The 23,582-nt window shown below is 39.0% G+C and overlaps 1 protein-coding gene and 1 long non-coding RNA gene across 2 annotated transcripts; one reads left to right on the forward strand and one right to left on the reverse strand.

Annotated features, from left to right (window-relative positions):
• Positions 1-937: 937 nt before the first annotated feature.
• On the reverse strand, positions 938-13,869 carry LOC124863175. The gene is made up of 4 exons (XR_007037065.1): positions 13,663-13,869; positions 11,677-11,833; positions 4,209-4,319; positions 938-2,029 (listed from the first exon to the last, which is right to left on the reverse strand). It is a non-coding gene; the product is annotated as an uncharacterized LOC124863175 (long non-coding RNA).
• A 4,263-nt stretch (positions 13,870-18,132) lies between these two features.
• LOC124863164 (prolactin-1-like) lies at positions 18,133-20,123 on the forward strand. Its single transcript, XM_047357430.1, has 5 exons — positions 18,133-18,254; positions 18,526-18,638; positions 18,791-18,898; positions 19,008-19,190; positions 19,280-20,123. Exons 1-5 carry the CDS (start codon positions 18,212-18,214, stop codon positions 19,469-19,471), a joined length of 639 nt encoding a protein of 212 aa, XP_047213386.1. The 5' UTR covers positions 18,133-18,211; the 3' UTR covers positions 19,472-20,123.
• The last annotated feature ends 3,459 nt before the right edge of the window (positions 20,124-23,582 follow it).

Below are 23,582 nucleotides of genomic sequence, written 5' to 3' on the forward strand. Positions count from 1 at the left end.
TCTGACCATTTCTTCAGTAGCACATTTGCCAGACACTGAGGGCTTACAGTCCAGCTCTAATTCATCCCAAACGTGCTTTTTTAAAGTTCTCTTCAGGCTGTTCAAGTTCTTCCATGCCAGACTTTCTCAGTCATGTCTTTAAGGATATTGCTTTGTGCACTGGTGTGCAGTCATGTTGGTAAGGGCTATCCTCAAACTGTTCCTACAAAGTTGGGCGCATGAAATTACAAAAATTTTTATGGTAAGCTATGGTGTTAAGAGTTCCGGTCAGTGGAACCAAAGGGTCAAAGTCAACCCTTAAAAAAAGCCCACACCACAATCCTCCCCCCAAAAAACTGTACATTTGACACAGTGCCATCAGGCAAGTACCTTTCTCCTGGTAGTTGCCAAATAGCCCCTTTATTGGATTGCCAGACAGAAAAGCATGATTTCTCACTACAGAAAACATCTCTCTGTAGCTCTCAAGCACTGGTGCCCAAGTCCAATTCTCGAGAGTTATGACCCTGCAACTTGTTGATGAATCCCTTCTCCATCACACCTGAATAAAATGAATCGCTTATTACCAGGCCCCTGCAGAGCTGAGTGACATGCTGATGAGTGATTTTAGCCATTTAACTGAGGTTTGTGGAGAAAGGTGTATCCAAACATTACAGGATGGTAGCTCTCGAGGATTGGACTTGGTCAACCCTGCTCTAGGGACTGATAGTGGTGTGCTTTACATCACTGCATCAGACATTTTGCATTGCAATTGGTGTTGAAGCTGCTCAGAAATGGTAAAGTATTCCATTAAGCTCTGCACTCTGTAGTTTGCCTGTACTGACAGCCATGTGAAGTTTCGAGGTAGTTATTGACTTCGCAAACAGATATCTATCTGCCTGCCTGTCTGTCTGCCAGACAGCCATCCTTCCAACCAGTCAGTCAGGAACCAGGATAGGGATCAGTTCATTATTAAGGTTTATTAGCCAGTTAAAAATCATTGCAATGATGATGTGTTTAAGAAATGAAGTAAACATTCGTTATATAATATATAACGACTAGCCGTGCTAAATTGAGCCAACTGTGAGCACAAACATCTTAGTTTATTTTCCCCAGGCAGTAATTGTGAGGCTGTTTTAATTAGATATTTCTTTAATTCGAAACATTCTCGAAACAATAAGATGCAGCTTCCATGTAGCCACAATATGGAACCAATAGAAATCTGTATTGGTTTTTTAAATGCTGAGATATTCTCACTGGAGCTCTCACTTCAGACATTGTTGCTGTGTTTCTGTTTTACTCGGATGCTAAAATTTCCAAGTTCTAGCTCAGAAACATAAACTAGATATAATCAGAATTTTGACATGGAAAGTCAGAGGGTCTTCACCAACTTTGTCTTCAAAAAGCCAATATCACAGCTGCACTACAAAACATAGTGAAAACGACGACAACAAATTTGCACGAGTACACCTGAGTACACCTGTTAATACACATTTTCCAAGATAAGACTTTAAACCCTAACACTAATGGAAGGCAGCACATGTCTGAGCTATATGCTTCGGAACCCTGCTGAGGGAATGATGTCCCATTAAATATCACTTTGCATTTTTTTTTTTTTTGCCAGCTGAGCTCCACGATTCATGCAAATGCTGCATTTAATTTTCTTGTATATGTTTTATGTGGCAGCCATGGTTGATTTTGGGGCTGGAATTTGTAATCATTTTCAACTTTCCATGCTAGAATCTCAACTTCTGATGACATTCCAGCTGATTTAAAAAAAAAAATAACGTGTACATTCTGACATAAAAACAGAAGTTTTAGCTTCTTCAACATGAACATCAATCACTGGACCAACCATTCCAGTGGGTAAGACCCTTAATATCCCACAAAACAAGCATTAGAAAGGTTACTGCTTCCAGATCTCAAACTCAGACCGATCAACATAGTTTTTGTCTCATGGTAATCATCATCCCCATTGTTATCATCATCATTCAGTCGAGAGCTGTTGTGCAGAAGGGAATGCTGGGAACTTGGAGGACTCAGTGCACTGGACCTGGAAGAGAGAACAGTGATATTTTGCTGAGTTCTGGCTACATTTTTTGCTTCAAAATGCAATGCCTCTTCTCATGTTCTCTATTGCAGAACTCACCGTCCCCACTATAACACATGGTGATAGCATCTTGCTATAGGGATGGTTTTCTTCAGCAGGGACAGGCAATTTCTAATGGAAATCTGGTTTGTTTGGCAAATATTTCTGAGTCATCTCTTGTCATTTGCCCTATAGACAAGCTCTGAGTTTCTGCTTAGTTGTGTTTCTCTCCTAGATGAAGCCAATAAAGAAGCTACTACTGCTATTACCTTTTTACTTTTTTTCACATAGAACGTACTCCTAAGGTGTTTTTTGTATGAAAGCTCTGTGTTCCCAGACCCCCAAGGCCATGACATCTCAAGACAGATGGCAGCTTTTTCTGGTTCTACTGCAAGTTTCTTCCTGTTAAAGGAGAGTTTTCCTTTCCACTGTCCCTACATGCAAGCTCAGTATGAGGGATTGCTGCAAAGTCAATGCAAGCGAGTCTCTACATGCTCATCCAGGAGGAGTGAATGCTGACTTGATGCAATCTGCTGGGTTTCGTTAGATAGAAAATCTTTTAACTAACTCAAAGTAGGATCAGTTGAATTGTATGTAACTGACTTATCTGTCTGTAGGATTGGGTTGAACTGGACTTTTTTTGTAAAGTGCCTTAAAATGACATGTGATTTAATACTCAAATTAACTTTCAATACAAGACTAGAGTAACTGTAATTTCATGCAAAGAAGAAATGTTTGCATTGTGATCAGCATTTATTTCCACTCGCACAAACCAGCATCTTTTATTTCCAGGAAGAGACTTATGTAAATGTTGGATGTAAATAAACCACTGTCATATAGCTGTTACTTGCCTATGACTTTGCATGCTTTACATATTGCAGCAATATCTCATTTTGTACATTAAGTGGAAGAATGTGTCCATGTAATTACACCAATATCTCAAAATTAGGATAAATGAAACTAAAACTGGACTGCCAAAAATGTCAGAATTTGATGTTTACCTTCTTAAATAACTGCTGGCCATCTCTGAATGATAAACCAGATAGGAAAACACTGGGTAACAAGAGTGTCTGTATTTCATTTTGATTAATTATTGACATTGAGTACAATAGTACTCAATGCTATAGCACTCTTTCATATTTTACCACATTACAAACACAAACTTCTGCAGGGGTTGGACAATGAAACTGAAACACCTGGTTTTAGACCACAATAATTTATTAGTATGGTGTAGGGCCTCCTTTTGCGGCCAATACAGCATCAATTCGTCTTGGGAATGACATATACAAGTCCTGCACAGTGGTCAGAGGGATTTTAAGCCATTCTTCTTGCAGGATAGAGACCAGGTCACTACGTGATACTGGTGGAGGAAAACGTTTCCTGACTCTCTCCTCCAAAACACCCCAAAGTGGCTCAATAATATTTAGATCTGGTGACTGTGCAGGCCATGGGAGATGTTCAACTTCACTTTCATGTTCATCAAACAAAATGACTGACTGACTGTATGGGGTTGTGCATAATTGTGAATTGGAAGGAAAATGATAGATGGTTTCAAGTTAGTATACAAATAAAAATCTGAAAGTTCAATTTCTGTACTAAACATCTAGGGACAGGACTTTTGTCCATTCTTCTTTGCAAAACAGTTCAGGTTCAGTCAGGATTGACTGGCGAATGTCTGAATATAGGAATTGACTTTGACTAGGCCATTGTAATACATCAGTATTGCTGTCCTGTTGTAGGAACTACCCCAGTCACAAGTTTCTCAAACCGCTCTGAAACAAGATGGTAGTGGCGTGGAAGCTTTTCCTTAGAAAGGATAGCGAAGCTGTTCGGAAGACAAATGGGGTCGGAATACAAATGCAAGCATTTCAGATGTCAATTAGTAAAAAGATTTGGGAAACCATTTTCCTTTCACATTAGTTTTATGCGCTCTTATGTTTTTTGTTGACATGACATCCACAATAAATTAGTGGTTGTAATGTAACAAAATCTGGAAATGTTTAAGGACAATGAATCTTTTTTCAAGGCACAGTATATTTTGTGATAATAAGCAGAAACATTTGTAACTGGCATCTACTACGTCACAGTGCATTCCCAGCAGCGATGACCAGGACTGACTCAGGCAATTATATAACATCCTTACATGTTAGACTGCAGGGTGACTCCTCATGATGTCCCCTCAGCAGCATTCTTCACACAAGCAGTGAAGGTCTCCATCAGCTCTTTGCAGCCCTCAGCTCCCTTCTCTGTCACACTGCAAGAGAGATTGATCAAATTAGATCAAAAACTTTGTAACCTAAAATTCAGAATGCCAAATTCTCTCCTGGGTTGTCTCAGAGGAGTCTGCATCCAGTGAAATCCTGTTGACTAAACAGATGCTTGTTTCAAGTGCCAACAGATCTGAAAAGGCAGACACAGAGAGAAAGCACGTCCGGTGAAAAGACAGCCCAAATGGGAGGGAATTTAAGGATGAAACAGTTGTGGATGAAAGAGGGAATTCATGGCTGCAGATTAATAAAAGCCCCCATTCCGGAGCAAACATAGCAGCAGACACTGCCACAGAGCATTAGGGTGATGGAGCGAAAGAGGGGAGGAGGAGGGAAGAGTGAGAGAGAGAAAAGCAATGAGTTTGTGCCCATATGTTTGATGGGACACTAGAGGGGGAGGAGAAGGAGAGAGGTTGCGTGACGAAACAGAGATAGCCGAGTTAAGAAGAAGAGCCATTGAATAAGGGGGAGTGTCATGTTGCATGACTGAAAACTCGTCCTCTGGCTTCTCCCATGGCTTCATCATCTCTTTGTAGTGAGCTTCTCCACCAATCTCTGATCCACACTAAAACACTAGTACTTGTTCTTTTCACAGCATGTACTCACAGCTAGAAAGTTCAACATTGTTTCTGGGTAAAATAATTTGTTTCATTAGTGGTAAAGCTTTGAATCCAGAATATCCACTAGCACGTAAGAGATCAGAAGGAAATAATTCAGCATGTTATTTACTGGTACAGTTCAGCGTACATGAAATATTTGTCTGCCTGAGCATTACAACTCATAATGTAGAAAAATATACATTTTCATCAAACAATGAAAATTCCCAGCAATGCTCACTGAATCAGGATAATAAATGCTGATTTATTACAGAAGGTTTATAAAAAAAATGTAATAAGTAATCGGAGGAAGGTTATAGCAAAGGAAAGTTGGAAGGAAGGAAGGAAGGAAGGAAGCAAGGAAGAAAGGAAGGAAGAAGGCAAGAAAGGAAGGAGGGAATTAGATGCCTAAATTAGCAACAATTCAAACCAAATGCTGACTCAATCAACATCTCATGATAAAGATTTTGCTCCAAGTCACACGTGAATTTAATTCTATGACTCCATCTGAAATAAACGGTGAACATTTTGACAAAAATACTTAATACATCAATCAAGATTGACTCAACCCATATACGTGGGCAGAAGCTGTGGTGCTTTTACTTTCAGTACATTTATATTTGACCAGTTCACCAAAAATGTCTTCTCCTCTATAACCCTAATCGAAGAATGCAATATGGCTGCCACTCGTATAAAAATGATTTAAAAGGTGCAGTAATAAGTTTTTTATTTTTACATCTAACAGTTGTATCTCATTAATTCAGCCACATCCATATTAATCAATTTGTTAAAATGTTTCTTTTCTATTTGAATGCACAAAATGTTGAGAACTAGATTATCAGTTTTTATTGTTAACAGAACTTAGCCTGTTTAGCCAGCTAAATAATATATTTTTCTGACATATTGAGATTGGTAAGTGATGTCATTCTTAGATTTCTGATTCAATTTTCATGTGTAAATAAAAACAGTCCCTTTCTATCTGGAATTGTGTTTATTCAATGCAAATCCTATTCCAGACAAGGTTTTACCATAGTCACTTTTTATGGTTACATTAATTTTGAATAAACTCAGCTAACCTCAAGAGAAACATATATTGATTTTCAGCTGTTTATCAGAGGGGCTACTCTGGGTCGGAAAGCAGCACCCTCATGTTGTCTCTTGTGTCTCTTATATTTTGATTCACCAGTTGATCTCCATGTTCCCCTCTCTGCTACTTTGTGTTCAGCAGTGATGTAACATCCAGCTGGGCTGCTGCCGATTATCACGATGAGCTTTACTTTGCCTGGAGGGATGGAGCAAAGAGTGTGTTTGTGTGCTGTTTGTGACGATGTTGGAAGAAACACAAGCATGTTCTCCATTCAAGCACATGCATGTGTAGAAGTAACGTGTTTGTATCTGATGCACTGCACTGATGACTCAACAAGAAAGCAACAGCACCCTGAGGGTGTCAAAAAAAGAATCCTGCTACAGCTACATCTGGTTCAGCAGAACATTCCCCACAGTCTAAATACTAAAAAGGGGAAAAAAGAAAGTTCAATTTCCATCAAAATAAAAGCACCCTGGTTTCTCCCCCTATTTTCAATGTAATTATTAGCTTTCAACAGGTCATTCAGTTTATCAGCTGTGCGGGCAAGGATCCTTGCAAGTATGCTCACTGACTGAGGAGATTACGATTAGCAGGGCCATACATGTGGAGTTGATGACATCATCACCAACAAAGCCATTGTGTACTCTCCTTGAAAGAATTGATACAGGGTCAAGGGGTAAAGCTGAATTGTCATAGCAGCATGTCCAGTCAACCACATCCTGGTCTGGCAGCATTAAAAGGTGACGCCACCCTCTTCGGCAGGAAGTGGATGTTAAATTATTTAGCCTGTGCTAGGTGTACTCGGTCGTCGGGGGCAAATATACATAATACATCACTGGGCAGGTGCAGAGGTCAGTAGATGATGAGGAGAACGAGCATTAGGCAGGGGTCATGTGGTTTAGGCTGATCCTAATACGTCATTGTTAGATAGGGAGCAGGTGGGAAGCAGTAAAATGCTTCCTCTCTCTGAGTGGACTGATTCCAAGACAACAGAACGTAGGGATGGTTCATAAGAATCAAGTTAAAATCAAAGATCTAGATCCCAGATTATATTTTTGGGAAATGTTATGAGCTCTAATCTGTGCTATTTTGTGGAAACTGCATATTATATTTACAAAAAGATATAGTTTGGACTTTTTTTTTTTAAAGTAAGTATTTTTTATGACATTTATCAGAAGTTAGCAGCTTACCTGCAGTACAAAGCTGTCTGAAATATCTTGTAGAATGTGAAAATATTTTCACTGGGGATTCAACAGCTAATCAGACTGGGGTCAAACGGGACTTCTGCAATCTTAAAACAATTCCAATCTAAATATTAAAACAGTTCAAGTAAACCTCAGAAACATTTCAACTAGTTCACTGTTGCATTGCATGATTATTTGCATACAAATGTGTGAGATTTTGTTGTGTGTTATAAACAGAACTTGTTCTGCATACCCAGCCACAGTAGCTTTTGGAAGACAAAATAAGGCATTGAAAAAATTAGAATGGCTTAGAGAAATCAGCTGGTGACTGGGTTCGACCAGTTGTCAGCATGATTGGACCTGACATGTTACTGATCAGTTGGAAACTCAAAAATCAAAACCTTTACTGATCAATAAATACACCATACTCAAGCACTACCGGAACCTATGGACAAAACATTTTCTACAGTGGTTACTGTGGCAAGAACACTCGAAATTAGACATTTTTAGCATTAGGTTTTAAAAATAAAATCAAAGTAAAGATAATGAATATGAATATGAAACTGTATTTTGTACAAAGGCACATTAGCTTCTCATCCAGACTGCTATAACAGAGATCTAGACTTTGGTAGCTAGATCAGAAATTGATCTAGCTACCAGAAATTGACAGAATGTCTGATCAATTTAAAATAGCCTTAAGATGACCTTGGCTACTTTGTCAATATGTTTATATTTTATATAAAATTATTTGGAATATTTTAAGTAGAAATAAACATTTTCCTGTGAAAATGAATTAAGCTATCTCTAGCTGCCATCCCTGTACCATCAAAAAGTTGTAAAAAAAATCTTATAAAATAAGACTGTTTTTTGAAGTGACCATAATAGAAAGTTTCTTGACTGTTATACCAATTTATCTGTAGCACATTTAAGGGCAACGCCCTGCTATTACATACACACTAGTCCTAAGTACATCTGATGTAGGCTTGAGATACTGTAGTTTCTGGTATGACAAAGACTTTTTAAATAAATAAATATTCTGGCCAGAAATGCTGTGGGTAGATGTGACCTCCACGTTTTTATGGCAGTGCCAGTAGAAAACCCATTAGAGGTTGGACCACCTAAGACAAGGACATAAGCTCCAGCAGGATGACACTCAAAATACAGCTTGAGCTAAAATGGAAGGATTTAGATCAAGGCAAATTAATATTTTAGAATGGCCCATTCAAAGTCCAGACCTACATCCAACTTAGAATCAATGGAAGACCTCAACAAATGAGCATTAACAGATGCTCTCCATCAAATCTGGCTGAGCTAGAGCAGTTTGAAAAAAAAGAGTGATGGGAAAAACTTTCCTTCTCTAGATGTGCAAAGCTGGTAGAGACATACCCCAAAAGCAAAATGTTGTTTTAAAAACTTTTGATCCTGTGGAGCTGAATACAAAATCACAACATTTTTTAAAGATTTTTATTTGTTAAAAAATGAACACTACATTATTTTATTTTCCACTTCACAATTGGCTACTGCTTTGTGTGGATCCATTGCATAAAATTCCATTAAAATAGGTTTGTGGTTCTAACAACATAAAATGTCAAACATTTTAAAGGCATATTATACCAGTCATCTTTTAGACTATGGAGTTTAGAACTTGGAAGGGTCCAAACAATGTATGATATACAGAGAAATATAATATATTAACCAGAATAAATATCTACCTGAAAAGAGTAAAAAAAAACAACTCGAAACAGGACTAGCCCACACATGCTAGTCTTCTCAACATGGCCGCCCCATGTGGTTTATTCTTGGCTCACTATAAATGCGAAGCCTCTGCTACTTTAGCCAGCCTGGGTTAAAATAAAACAGGCATCAAATAGAGCAGTAACGTGATCTATGACAGAAAACATTTCACCATGTCCTGACTATACAGTTTCACACATACTATTACCTTTGAAGCTATAAATAACCATTGACTTCGAATCATTACACAAGCTGAAGCAATACTGAGTCTATTATTAGCTGGAAGTTGCTAGCAGTCAAATTAAGAATCCAGGTGTGCCCAGAAGTAGGACAGCTGAAAGGTTTAGTCATATAAAGATAAAGGACTGTAGCGTCCTTAGTCTGAGCAGATGACAAATTGTTAGCTTGGCCATTTGTTGGCAGATTTTCACTTTTGGCCTGCACAGAGTAAAGGTTAGCGTTGGGTAGCAGCTCAACATTCTTTAGCAGCAACCTACATAACAGAACCAAATTTCTCCATGTACAGTTACAGGCAGCAGCTTTGACAAGTCACAATATAGATATATGGATCTTTTAAACTTTTTATTATGACGCTAGAAATTGTGATTTTCAACAAGAATCACTATTACAAATCTATCCCAACTAAAACCTTCTGACATTTATTATGTATTATTTTGTGTTATTATGCAATCATTTTTGTGCTTGTGTCCAGAAATGTTGGGGATTAACATTCAAACTCTTTTGTCCAGGTTTTGGTTCCTACATCGCAAAAAGAAGTAGAAGAGCAGATGCTAAATGGGCATTTTTACCAGCTTTCAAAAACAAATATGGATCCCCTTTGAGCTAGCTTTAAATAAGCTAAAACTCAATATGAATTCTTTTAAAATAAAGGAAAACTAGATTTTGTAATAGTTCAGTAAACACAAAATATACATCCAGATAGATATAGCTTAACATTTATTTAGCTAAACTTAATATAAAGTGTTCTATAACTGAAAAGCTGCAGATTCAGAGAATACTTCCATAGACACAAAAATGTATGTATGTATCTTCATAGAGGTAGTTAAGCATTAATGTAGCTAAAACTCCATGTGAATTCTTATAAAAGTGAATAGAAAGGTAGACTTAGACAATACTACCAATTTAAAATAATATCCATCCCTGTAGAACAAGCAAAACATTTAACAGACTAAACTCAATTGACTTGTAAATTTAGGGAATGCATATTTGTAGAAGTAACTAAACATTTATTTACATCCACAGACACATGAATGTAAAAGTGTTTATGTGTTTAGCTTTATGGATGTAAAAGGCAACGACTCTTGTAAAATGCATTTCTTACTAAAACCTTAGGTCATAGCACCATATCCAGGATCATAGTGTGCGTGTTGTTTACTATGAGGGGCCATGGTGGCCCTCAGTTCAAAACTGGAAGGCTATATTTATCAGTGCTAGTGCTCCCTCATATTGGACCTTTGTAAGTCTTGGGATAAATTTTAGCTGACTTCAGCTGCATGTAGTGACTGACATAAACTTGGAGCCATGTAAGATATGACTGACATAGCAGACATCTGCTTTGAACATCTTGAGTCTGAATCTTCCTGAAGTGTAATAAATGGCCAGAGCTCAATGCATTTCTAGACTGTCTTAAATACAAAAGCAATTCAAGTTATTTTTCAGTGAATGTACAATGGTAAAAAAAAAAAACTGAAATAGACCAGTGTCAACATAAATATGGAGGTAAAATGCAACTTAGTACTCTTTAACTTGAAGTTGGCACCAGCAAAACTTTAACACATGATTCATCCACACCCTTTTTAATTCCCTCCCCCACCTCAGTTTACTGTCTTATCTAAAGGATTCACACACCCATAAGAACTTTATCAACTTCTACAGTCTTGCCAAAGCAAACTGGACTGGTATAGCTTCCCACAACATGTAAGCACTTCATTAGGCTACAAATAAAACAGGATAAAATGCCGTGTTTTACTTCTGGAGCTGACGTCACCAGAAGTAAAGCTCTTTTGGAGATTCACAAAAGACTAAAAAACCCTAATTATTAAAATCAAGTGTCCGTCAAAGCGTCTATTAGATGAGGTCATTGCCCTTTTCTAACAAGTCTATCAAAAATCCTTTGCCCTGTCTCCTTGACCGTTGACACAGCAGGAGTCAAAAGGATACAGTGGGGACAAATGGATGGAGGTGTCGCAAAGTATTATGGGGAAAGGGAGGCTGATGACGCAAGCAGATTCCCTGACTCCATCCATGCAGATGAACAAGCATCAAGCATCACCCTGCTGCCATACATGATTAACCCCAAATTACTTTCCCATACACAGGAGATCCCAGAGTTTTCATAGCCCTTTTCATCACCCAGTTTGGGATGTCAAAGTCTGTTACATCTTCACGTACAAGATGTCGCCGTTTTTAGCTGGAATCATAGTGTCCGCTGATAAGACTCCATTTTATCGTTCCTCGTTTTTGAATACTGCTGCCTATATCTAACCCACTGTTGTTGTGACAAGCGCCAAGGTTTAAGTCATTATCAGCTGCAGGGTGATGGTGTCTTCTTATGCAATTGGATCTCATGAAGATTTTTGTAAGCAAATGAGGGTTCTACTGATCTCAACCTCAATTAATACAATTATGTGAATGCGACTCGGAAGGTCAAGCGGGGCTTGCTAAGATGAGTTTTAGTTTCAACGTGACCAAACTTTCTTGCAACAGAAATTCCATCACTTACCATTTGTCCAGGTCTGCTTTGATGCCAGTGCACACTGCAGGAACGGGGGCCTCTGTGGGGGCAGCCGCGGTCTCTGAGTCCGACATGTCCGTGGTGGGTTATGGTGCTATGTGGTGCCAAAGGAACACTTTCTGTCCAGTTTCTGTCTTCCGGACGCCTAGTGCCAATGATAGAAAGAGAGAGAGAAAGAAAGAGAGAGAGATGGTGGAGATAAGAGTGAGTTGGTGGCAGGGTAGGGGAGGGCAGTGCAGGAGGAGGTGGGAGGGGAATAAAAAATGTATGAGGGAAGCACATATGTGCAGATAACAGTCCGGGTTGAAAGGGCAGCGACCCAGACCCAAGAACCAAACGCTAGGGCTTGCAAACAAAGGCAAGAATAAAAGAATCTACCTAAGGCTAAAAACCAGAGCCATTTTGTGTTAGAACTATATTGCACTGGTTTTTATTTATTTTTAAGGAACTTCTCTGGGACAGTCAACTACCTTATCAGAACCTGTTGTCCTTATGAGGACATAGGGTTTGAGTTAAGCTCCAAAAAAAAAGACTATATCAGGTTTATGTTGTAATAAGGTTAGAAGCATGAACTTATGCCAGTGAGTGTGTGTGCTAGACTCTAACCCACAGAATGCTGCCATCTGATGGTAGCTTTGTAAAATTGATTGATGCAGCTCAACTGCCATTTTTATCACATTGACTGCCTGCCAAAAATCAAATGTGAAAAAATGTAATCTGGCAAACAAAATAAAAATAAAAAATCATTTTTTTATAAACATACTGTGGCAAAACGATAAATAAGAACTAATAATTGTCAAAGCAAAGAATCTTCTTTGAGCAAAATGTCTTTCTTGTAAATAAAGACTAATCATGGTAAAACATTTAAACCTGGGCTGTAACAGATCACCTTTTAATCAGTTGGCATGGAGATTTTTTTTTTTGACAAATACAATTATTTTAATTATACTTTAGGTGAGGAAGCACCACAGTTACAATGAAGCTGTTTAATTATATCAAGGCGGTTCATTTGTAATTTAACATCCATCCATCTTCTATACCTGCTTCTTCCATACAGGGTCACGGGGGAGCTGGTGCCTATCTCCAGCAGTCTATGGGTAAGAGGCAGGGTACACCCTGGACAAGTCGCCAGTCCATTGCAGGGCAACACAGAGACACACAGGACAAACAACCATGCACACACTCATTCACACCTAAGCACAATTTAGAGAGACCAGTTAACCTAACAGTCATGTTTTTGAACTGTCGGAGCCTGTAACTTATCATGCTCTTGGGTGATAAATAGTCCTTTAAAATCAGTACAAGGTCTTTGAAAATAATCCTATTTAGGTTCAAATCTACTATTTCAGTCCTTTATTTTCTAACAACAAAAGTAATTTGCCTTTTGTGTGAGAACATGTTTAATGATTTAAGAAAGGTTTCCTGGTTGCTCTCTGCCAGTGACCTATGCATTTGGGATAAGCCTTTGAATAGAGGCTAATTTAGTTCTCTAAGTAAAAGTCAGATTCCTTTCTCACATAATAAAAAAAAAAAACCTGCTGTAACTGGTTTCTGCAGCTTCCTCAAATAATCCTCTTCCTCATTCATTATGCACAAAGAAAGAGTCTCTAAATTGCATTAGCATCAAATGTCAACCAATTAGCTTTCTGTGCACCCCCCCCCCCCCCCCCTTTTTTTAGCTCTTTTGCCAAAAATAAATGCCTTTTAATTAATATATACTTTAAAATGAAGTTACAGTTACAAGCACAATTTAGATCATGACATTTTAAATAAGAGTAAAAAACACTATACATGCTGTCAAAGTACCTGGGAATCCCAAAATATTTTTGTAGAGAACCAAAAATTAAATCTTTAGAGGAAAGAAACCCATTTCCAAACGTCAGTGTGAGTCGATTAGAAGCAGGACAAGAGAGAACACCATGTACTTTATGTTGCAGGATACTGAATTTGAACAACAAAGTTGGTAAGCCCTACCTACAGTATCCGTCGAGGGGACGTCTAGATCAACACGGCTCAAAAAGTATGCCTCTGTGTCCAGGAAGCAGCAGAGAACCTCCAAAGGAGGGCTTTGGGGTTGGATGCGTTCTTCTTGAGAAGCACGGATTCTGGTTGTGCAAGTGTGTGCTTGTGCGCACGTGTATGCAGCCACGGTTTTTGTCATGCCAGGAGCAGAAAATAAAATTGTCGAGTGTTGGAGGGGGTGGAGGATGGAGGCTGGGGCGGGAACGGTAAGGGGCCAAACATTTTTCTAACAAAGCTCAAGGCAAAACAGCAACAGGCTGAAAAAGAAGACACTCCTTGTTGAAATTCAATGAGGGATCAACAGAAATCAAACGCAGAAGGAAGGGAGAAAACATGTGTGTGACATTTAACATAGGGTAGGCTGGCTGTGATGTACTGTGGCAGTCCTTAAAGCCTCCACAAACAGCCCCAGTGACCCTCACGTAGTGTCCTCTGTGTCCTTTCTCCACTTCAGCCCATTTTCATCTCATCTCCAACAGGATGTAAAAGCTTCTCATGCTTTAGCACCTCAGGCTCCTTGCTGACTCATTGTTAAAACAGTTTGTGGTACATAAAGCCTCATTGTTCGTTTGTAAGACTGCAACAGTTTAATGGTTTTCCTTTCAATAAATAGGTTTTGTGCAGGCAAAAAAAAAAAAGTTGAGTTAGAAATGCCTATATCCATAACGACCTGAGGTAAGAAGGTCAGTGGATTGTTCAAAGTCATTCTGTTGGTCACATTTGAACCTCTCATGTTAACACATACTGCCTACACCATGTGTGGAAGTGACTGATGGCTTTAGGGGCGTTAAAGACATACAGCACAGAGGTGACCTCTCCATGAAGATCACATGGGACTCTCACCACATGAGAGGAACACATAGAAATGTCCCCAATAGGGGAGTTAATGTTTTATTAAAGCTTTGTTTGAAGCCTTATTTAAGCATTAAGAATCTCTGTAGAAACTTCTTTATGGATTACTTCTCTTTCCCAATATCTCTGAAACATTCTAAAGACCACTCCTAGAAATTTCACATTTTTGGATTTTATCACATACCTACGACAAACTTCAGTATATTTTATTGGGAATTTATGTAATAGACCTCCATAGACGTACATAATAATTGTGAAGTTGAAAGAAAACTATTTCTTTATTTAAAAATAAAAAATCTGAAAAATGTGGCAGGCATTTGCATTCAGCTCCCCTTACACTGTTACCCTTATCTAAACTCAAGGCAATCTGTCAATGGCACAACTGTTATTCATGCCATTAGACCTGGAGCTGCTTGGTGGCCAACTTGTTTGCACTGTTGCCTTGCAGCAAGAACGTCCTGGGTTCAGTCCTGGCCTGGAATCCTTCTACAAAGTGTTTGCATGTTTTATCAGTACAGGTATAGGTTCTCTCTGGGTACTCCAGCTTCCTCCTGCAGTTTAAAAACCTGCATCTTGGGTTAACTGCCCAACTTTCCTTCTGATTTGCTCCGAAGAGTGAGTGTGTGCATTGATGTGTGTGTCTGTGTAATGAGCTGTTATGAATTAGCAACCTGTTCAGGGCGTACCCATCTCTTTCCCAATGACTACTGGAGATAGGCACACCCTGCCATAGCCCTGAACAGATAAACAGTTCTAGTCTATGGATAGACTCCACAAATCTGGCCTTGTTGGAAAAGAGACAAAGAAAAATGGGCAACAATTTCCTTATTCACTGGTGGAGATATACCCCAAAAGCAGCTGTAACTGTGGCAAAACATGTTCCTGTTTATACTAATATTTATCATTTTCCACTTCACAGTTATGTACCGTTTGGTGTTGTTCTGCTAGCAAATTTGTTTATAAAATGCAATTAAGTTTATAGTTCTAAAGTGACAAAATATGCTAAATGTTGAATGGGTATGAATATTTTTGGAAGACACTATTAGTAAGGAGGGGTTGAGGCATTTTTGTCATTGCCTAAAAGAGGCAGACGCAATGGTTCAGAGGCTGGTTTAAAGTGTTAGGTACAGTGGCAAGGCCTCAGGGATACTGATACTGTCAGGTCTTACTGTGAGCTCAAACAGAACCCCGAAGGAACATGGAGACTGGTTCACATCTTCAGTCCTGATTTGGTTTGTATTCACACTCCGTTTTTAGAAATTAATCCAGATTTAATGCAAATCCATCACATGGAAGAAATACTGACATTTTACTCACAAATATTCTAGGATAACTACTGTCTGCATTAACCCCGTTAACCTCATTGCGTAAACGGCTTTTCTCTGATCGAAGTAAAACCGTTGCATGCAAGTACTAATGAGCATTATTGTTCCCATGTTAAACAAATTAGTTAAATTGGCTTATCCAAATCAATTATACAATCACTATCCAAAAAGATTCCCAGAAACAAAGAATGTAAAGAAGATCCAACAGCTGTTTATTCATTCATTGTGAAATCACTGGTCTACTTTCATGGGGATGTTCAGCCCGTTTGTAACTCTGACACCACATCTCTCTGTCTCTTCGACTGGAAGACCATTTTTTCCTGAGGTTCAGTTGAGATCCAATCAACAGACACTACAGTAGCGAAGGTACACAACAGCAAAATGTTCTCCTCTATGAAGAACTTTCTTGTCCAATATACACCTGCAGAATGAACAAGCACCAACTTGAGTCTGTTTAGCTATAGAATGACACTTTATACATTTTTGCTGAGTAAGTACACTTTTATCTTCCTATAAATTTTCATTTCATGTTCTTATCTATGATCTCAACAAGACAGTAAGCTGTGACATATTTAGATCTTACAAGATTTTTCCATTTCATACAGAAACCTACACCTTCACATTTGTCCACCAGAAGTCACTACTGAGATGCTGCCAGTTGAAATCCAACGTCTGCAGGCACAAAACATTAACTAGAGCTGATTTGGGCACGTCAGCTTATGTAAAAATGACAGATTAATATCACACTGTTAGAAAATTAATCAAATATTGAAGAATTTATAAGTTCATGGAATGTGACCTTATATGAAGGAAGCGGAGCCAAACCACTGTATTTAACCCTACACTAAATGAAAACCTCAAAATAACACTGAACAGGAAAATATTTTAAAATAATAGTTTAAAAAACGTCTCAATATTCAGCACTGCAATTTATCACGTTATTTATCCCAGATAGTCAAATACGGGCCGCTGATCAGGACGTTTTGGGGCTGTATTACAAAGAATTAAGTTCTTTCTAACAATCATATTTCAAGAAACATCTTAATCAGATCATTAAATGTTCCAGAAGGCCATCAAGCAACTGAGGTTTAAAAGATTCATAAGTGCACAAAAAACAATAGATACCGAATATAAAGCTTCCAAAACATCTAATTTCTTCTCCAACATTTCCCAAATCAATCGTCGTAAGAGCACAGCAACTTTTAAGTCCAGGATTTTACAGAACTGGTCACACAAAAGTGATTTGATCATTACCAGGCTATTTTGGACCTTGTACACCACATGGTTCATTCTGCATGCCGGCCCCATGTCCATGTCCAGTGTCTGCACATAAGGAGTTCCTCTTTAAATTATTTATTTAGTTCTTTCAAAAGAAATGATTACATATTGATTTCTAACCTTTTTTAGGGGATGGGAGGATAAACTGGTCAGTGGTCTAGGAAACCTAAATTGTACACTGGTAATTTCATTAAGAAACTCACAATGCTGTTTACTTTCACTTCAACATTCACCAAACTAAATGTCTAAGGTGTAAACAGGACAACTGCCCTATCCAACACGTTTCATTGTTTTTAGTCAATCATGCAACTTTCTCCCTTATATGTTCTTGATAAAGCAAATCTGCCCTGACACTGTGAGGCAACCAAACCCACTGTTGGCCCAAGCTGCCCGGACAGGACATGGTTAAAGACTGTACTCCTTAGTAAAATGAAAATAATTAATAAGTACAAAGAAAATAAAGCTAAACTTTACTGGAGGAAAATGCTTGTCTTTAAATCCTAAAAGCCATCAAATTTTGATTGAACTGTAACTCCAAACATGGGTAAGTAACTACTTCTGCTGGCATTTATTGTAGTCATATTGTGATTTTTTACACATCCATAATTTGCCTTTGACAGATCTGGGGAATCCTGGTGAAGTGGCACACTGGTCATGGAAAGACCAGGTGACCAGATGGTCATCAGTGATGTTCCTATTAAATGAGCAAAACCTTCACAATCTTATTGTAAAAACTGTTGTTTCTATTCATCGCTTCAATTAAGATCAGGGAGGACGTTTTTCCACTGTCATTCACACACACATTTGTACATGCATGTCAATGCATCCTGCTGCATCCATTCAAAGCTCTCCCACCATGTTTCTCATTATAAACTGGTCTAAGCAGGTTCTAAACAATTAGCACAGACTCATCCTGCTGCTGCATAACCAAAGTGTCAGATTCTAGGAGCTATAAAATGGACGTAAAAGGCAGCAAGAAAGCAAAAAAGGCAACAGGGTCAAGCAGGACGAGGAACAGACTGAGAAACTGCGAGAGAGGAGAAAAGATGGCTCAGAGAAGAATCAGTGGAGACCGACTGTTTATTACAGGTGAGGTGACTACTTTGACAAGCTCATACCTACCTACTGGCCTTTTTTGAGCCAGCTGACTGGAAATACACGTAAACAGATGGGGAAGTGGGAACACTGTGAACACTTTAAAAGGGCTTTTAAATGTAGGAATGATATGAAAACAAATTATGTGACTTTTAAACAAAGTAATCAGAGTTACCAGAAACAAAATATATTTAGCAAACAGAAGGTATAGAACTCTGAGCCTAAAAAGCTGTCCTCTCTTGGTTCTTCATGCCTCCTGCTCCAGTGGTGTACCTGGTAGCCATGTGCAGAGCCGTGCCCATCGGTGACCTGCTTGACCGAGCCTCACAGCGCTCTGACAAAATGCACTCTCTGAGTACCCTACTCACACAGGAGATGGTGAGATCTTACTGTAGCTGTTTAAACCCAGTGGGATCACTGGTATGGCTTTTTTCACAAGATTTTAGAGAATAAAAGAGTCCACTGGCTCTTGTTATATTCAAAGATGTTTTCCACTGGACATTGTAATGATCATCTCTTTCTGCGCCTAGGACACTCACTTCCCTCCATATGGCAGGATGCAAATGCAACGCCCTGCTGAGTGCCACACCTCCGCACTACAGACGCCCAGTGACAAAGAACAAGCTCTGCAAGTGTCGGTGAGTTAGTCTGAAATGTTCCTTTTCATGATCTCTACTCTATTGAGAGACTGTCCTTTGAACAACCTCCTCAGTTCAATGTTTTACAATATTTTGGCTTCTTCTCCAGAACTCGGATCTAATGTCGCTGGTCCGCTCCCTGCTCCAAGCCTGGGTGGATCCACTGGTGATCCTGTCCAACAGCGCCATCACTCTGCCTCACCCAGCCAAAAGCAGCATATCAAGCAAAATCCAGGAGCTGCAGGAGCACTCCAAAAGCCTAACGGACGGTCTGGACATACTGTCAGGCAAGGTAGGCAAAATGGAGAAATGTTCTTTCATCTGCTGTCATTTTTATTAAATGCTCCTCACTTGTACCCTAATGGTCTCTATCTAATCCAGATGGGTCCGGATGCTCAGGCCACCTCCTCCCTCCCTTACACCGGAGGGACTGACCTGGGCCAGGACCGGGTAACCATACTAAACAAGTTCGGTTTTCTGCTGTACTGCCTTCGCCGCGACTCGCACAAGATCGACAGCTTCTTAAAAGTCCTTCGCTGTCGTGCAGTGAAGTTGCAGCCTGAGTTGTGCTAAAGCCAGCATGACTCTGTGGGGAGTTCTGCTTGTACTGCCTACCAGCTTAGGGCAAGAACATGATGTCTTTAACATCTTCCTAATTGCTGATTAGAAGGTAGTATAGGTTTTCAGAGGATGGAGATAGGGAGGAGTTATATGGAAGACAGAAGGTTGAACTTTTAGCAGCTACTCAAAACATTAACCGCCCTGATTCATTTATCAAGGTACACCCTGGGAACTGAACCACAAAACAATAAAATGTATGGTTTCTTGTAGTGACAGGTTTTTCTTAAGGTGTATTCTATAGTGGAGATCATTTGAGCAGTAGTCAACTTGCAATCATTGCTGTCTTTTCTACCAGAGCATTATTTCCAGCTGGTCTGGTATCACAAATTAGCCATCCTTTTTTAATTTAACCAAGAACCTACTGTATCATCCATAACTTGACTTCTCCTCATCCCTTCCTTCTCTAAAACAGTTCTCCCCTCAAAGTCAACCTCCCCAACAGGAGCTCTGCTGAAGCAGGCAGGAATACATTTTTTTTCTTCTTCTTCAGTTATATTCTGCAGCATTTGCACTTTAGATTCAATCCCACTTTCAATGCAGTGCCTGTGACTAAATTGTTTCCGCATAATCTGTTTATCAATAAACATTATTTCTTGCACAGTGAGTTTGGTCTTTTTCTGTCAAAACTCAGTGAGGCCTCATTTCTAGAATTTGTTACAGAAACAACAGCCTCTGGCAGATCTGAGGCTATTGCTCTTAGCCCAGCTCCTCTCCACTCAGCCCGTTTTTGTGAGCGTTTCTGTTACTGTTTTTTCCTTACCAGTACCTACTTTCAGAGCAAAAAGGACACATCAGCTTTCTGAATTACATGCAGGTAAACCAGCTGATCACACATTAAATGAGCTGTTCAGATGCACAAACATTTCCCCCAAAACACACAAAACAACAATCCCACCATGAAACAACGTGTTTGGTTCAAAATTTATTGAAGGTCTTTAAGCGAACCACCATCTGAGGGTGGAGCAGGCAGAGAGCAGCTGCCTGTAATCAGACTGCCTGCCTTGGGTCAAATGGGAGGAAGACCCCACTGAATCCACAAAGCACGAATATCCAATATCCAACCTAAAACTAACTTCAAAAGTCAGTTTTAGTTCAAATGTTTGTGGTTATACGCTTCAAAGTCCTTGTCCTCGTTATTGCCATGGCTGAGACAAAAACATCTTCATAAACTTCTCCAGTCAAACTTTGGAGCTTTACCAGGTCAGACAACAGCATCTCTCCTCTCTGCTTCTCCTGCCCCCCACTCACATCAGAACCTCTGAGCCTTAATTTCTAAGTTCTGCCTGGGCTGTGGTCCAGATGATTAACCCAGTGGTGCATTTTATACATGGAAAAAAATACTTAAGACATTCTTGCACATACAATAATACAAACCTTATTTGGATTTTGTTTATTAATGGTTTTTTTCTATTTATTTATTTATTTACTTTTTTTAATATCACGCAGATCATTTTAATGTGACAATGTCACACAGTAATGTTAGCACAGCAAACTGATGGCTGGAGTCGTCAGTAAGTCCATAGATACACAAAAGGCACAGTGCCGAGTTGAGAAAGGAGCGGAGCCATGATATCTAAATGGAGCCGGTGGAAAAGGGTCAGTTGATGATTGTGAACTGTAACCTCTGCCCTAAAAACTGACATTTTGGTTGACACCTGTCACGGAGTGACATCTTTGGACTCTGTTTGTGGCTTTGTGTTTGTTTACCTGTTGCTTAGATTTTTCTATTTTGGTTTTTGTATCATGTTTTTCTTTTCTCCTTCTTCCGCCTCCTAGTGACCTAACCCTAACCCTAACCCTAACCCTTCTTAAGTTCTTTTATGGTTGTTTTCTTATTCCTTTGTATGGTTTATTATTATTATTATTATTATTATTGTAATTATTATAGTTCTTGGTCTTCCCTGGATACTCTAGTTTTATTTCTCTTTAGTATAATTGTGGTTAATTGTTTTATTTGTTCCTTTGCACTCTTCGTGTTCACTAGTTTATTTTCTGTTTCCTTTCCAGTTAATACAGTCAGTGTGGTTAGGTTTGTTTACTTTTGTATTCAGGTTTTCTTTATGGGTTCTTTGTGTGTTCTCAGGTTGTTATTGTTGTTCCTATGTTCCCTCTAGTTTCTCTGTTTACTTTAGTCATGATTATTCTAGTTTTCTTATTCCCCATTTGATTATTTATCTTTGTCTATAGGTTTGCTTGGTCTGTGTTTCTGTTTATTGTTTATTAGTTACTTTGTCCATCCTCATCCTTTGTATTTGTTTCACCTGTTCCTTCTGCTTCCCTGCCTCCTCGTCACACCTGTTCCCTGTTTTCTCTGATTATCTGCCTTTGTTATCTCACAGTATATAAGTTGGTTTTGTGTCTTTGTTCAGTGCTGGTTCCTTGTGTTCGTCACACCTCATTCTCGTCCATGATTATGCTTTGTTTTGTTTTTGCCACACCTTGCCTTGGGAAACCTGCAGTGATTTTGCTACGTTTTGTGACCTTATAAATAAATCTTTGAATTACAAAGATGATCCTGCCGAGCTCTTGTCTGCACTTTGGTCCGATCCAAAACCACATCGTGACAACACCAAGTCGTAGAAGATCACTGTACAATCTAGATGTGTGAGTAGTCACTGGAGTACAACAGAGATGCAGTGATCCAATTCTCTCTGACAACGCAGTGTAGGATCACAAAATAAATAGCACATTTGGACAATAAGCAAACACATTTTTAAAATGTATACTCCTAACTGGTATATCTTATATCATGAAGTACATAAAGATCACATAGTATTATGTGAAAGATATCAGTGTTAAAGTGGTACAGTTGATATGACGTTTTAAATGTCTGATTCCTTAATTTTCTGTGTTTTGTAAGGTATGTCATGACATAAATGGAAAAACAATAGAATTGATCTTAGCTAATACACGTGAACTAAACTTAATAATGAACGCATTTATATTAAAAAGGTAATTCTTAAAAACTTTTAAATTATTTTTAAATTGATTCAACATTTACAATGAACATATGAAAAAGTGTCAATAAGAATATTAACTCTACCAGGTTCCAGAAACATTCATTTTATTAATGAGGAAGATGGGAAATGTATGAGCTACTTATAGATATTATTGACTCATTATATTTTAGTACATAGACATTAGAAATACATTAGAAACCATTTCTTTCATGCATTTAGTTATTGCGTCTCCATAAAAAAGCAACAAGTGTCTCAGGTGTCCACAATCTACCCTACAATAACCTCTGCAGACTATTGTAGCAAATTCACCTCAACCACTTTGGAACGTAACACATTCTAAGGGGCATATGTGTCCCACAAATGCTAGTCGACATACAGCAGTTAGACAATGAAACTGAAACACCTGGTTTTAGACCACAATAATTTATTAGTATGGTGTAGGGCCTCCTTTTGCGGCCAATACAGCGTCATTTCGTCTTGGGAATTACATATACAAGTCCTGCACAGTGATCAGAGGGATTTTAAGCCATTCTTCTTGCAGGATAGTGGCCAGGTCACTACGTGATACTGGTGGAGGAAAACGTTTCCTGACTCGCTCCTCCAAAACACCCCAAAGTGGCTCAATAATATTTAGATCTGGTGACTGTGCAGGCCATGGGAGATGTTCAACTTCACTTTCATGTTCACCAAACCAATCTTTCACCAGTCTTGCTGTGTGTATTGGTGCATTGTCATCCTGATACACGGCACCACCTTCAGGATACAATGTTTGAACCATTGGATGCACATGGTCCTCAAGAATGGTTCGGTAGTCCTTGGCCCATCTAGCACAAGTATTGTGCCAAGGGAATGCTATGATATGGCAGCCCAAACCATCACTGATCCACCCCCATGCTTCACTCTGTCTTGGTCACAGATGCGGCAGCAAGACGTGCACCAACAATTTGTCCTCTTTTGAACTCTGGTATGTCACCCATAATGTTGTGTGCATTTCAATATTTTGAGCAAAACTGTGCTCTTACCCTGCTAATTGAACCTTCACACTCTGCTCTTACTGGTGCAATGTGCAATCAATGAAGACTGGCTACCAGGCTGGTCCAATT

Source organism: Girardinichthys multiradiatus, chromosome X (genome assembly GCF_021462225.1).
Source record: "Girardinichthys multiradiatus isolate DD_20200921_A chromosome X, DD_fGirMul_XY1, whole genome shotgun sequence".
NCBI lineage: Eukaryota > Metazoa > Chordata > Actinopteri > Cyprinodontiformes > Goodeidae > Girardinichthys > Girardinichthys multiradiatus.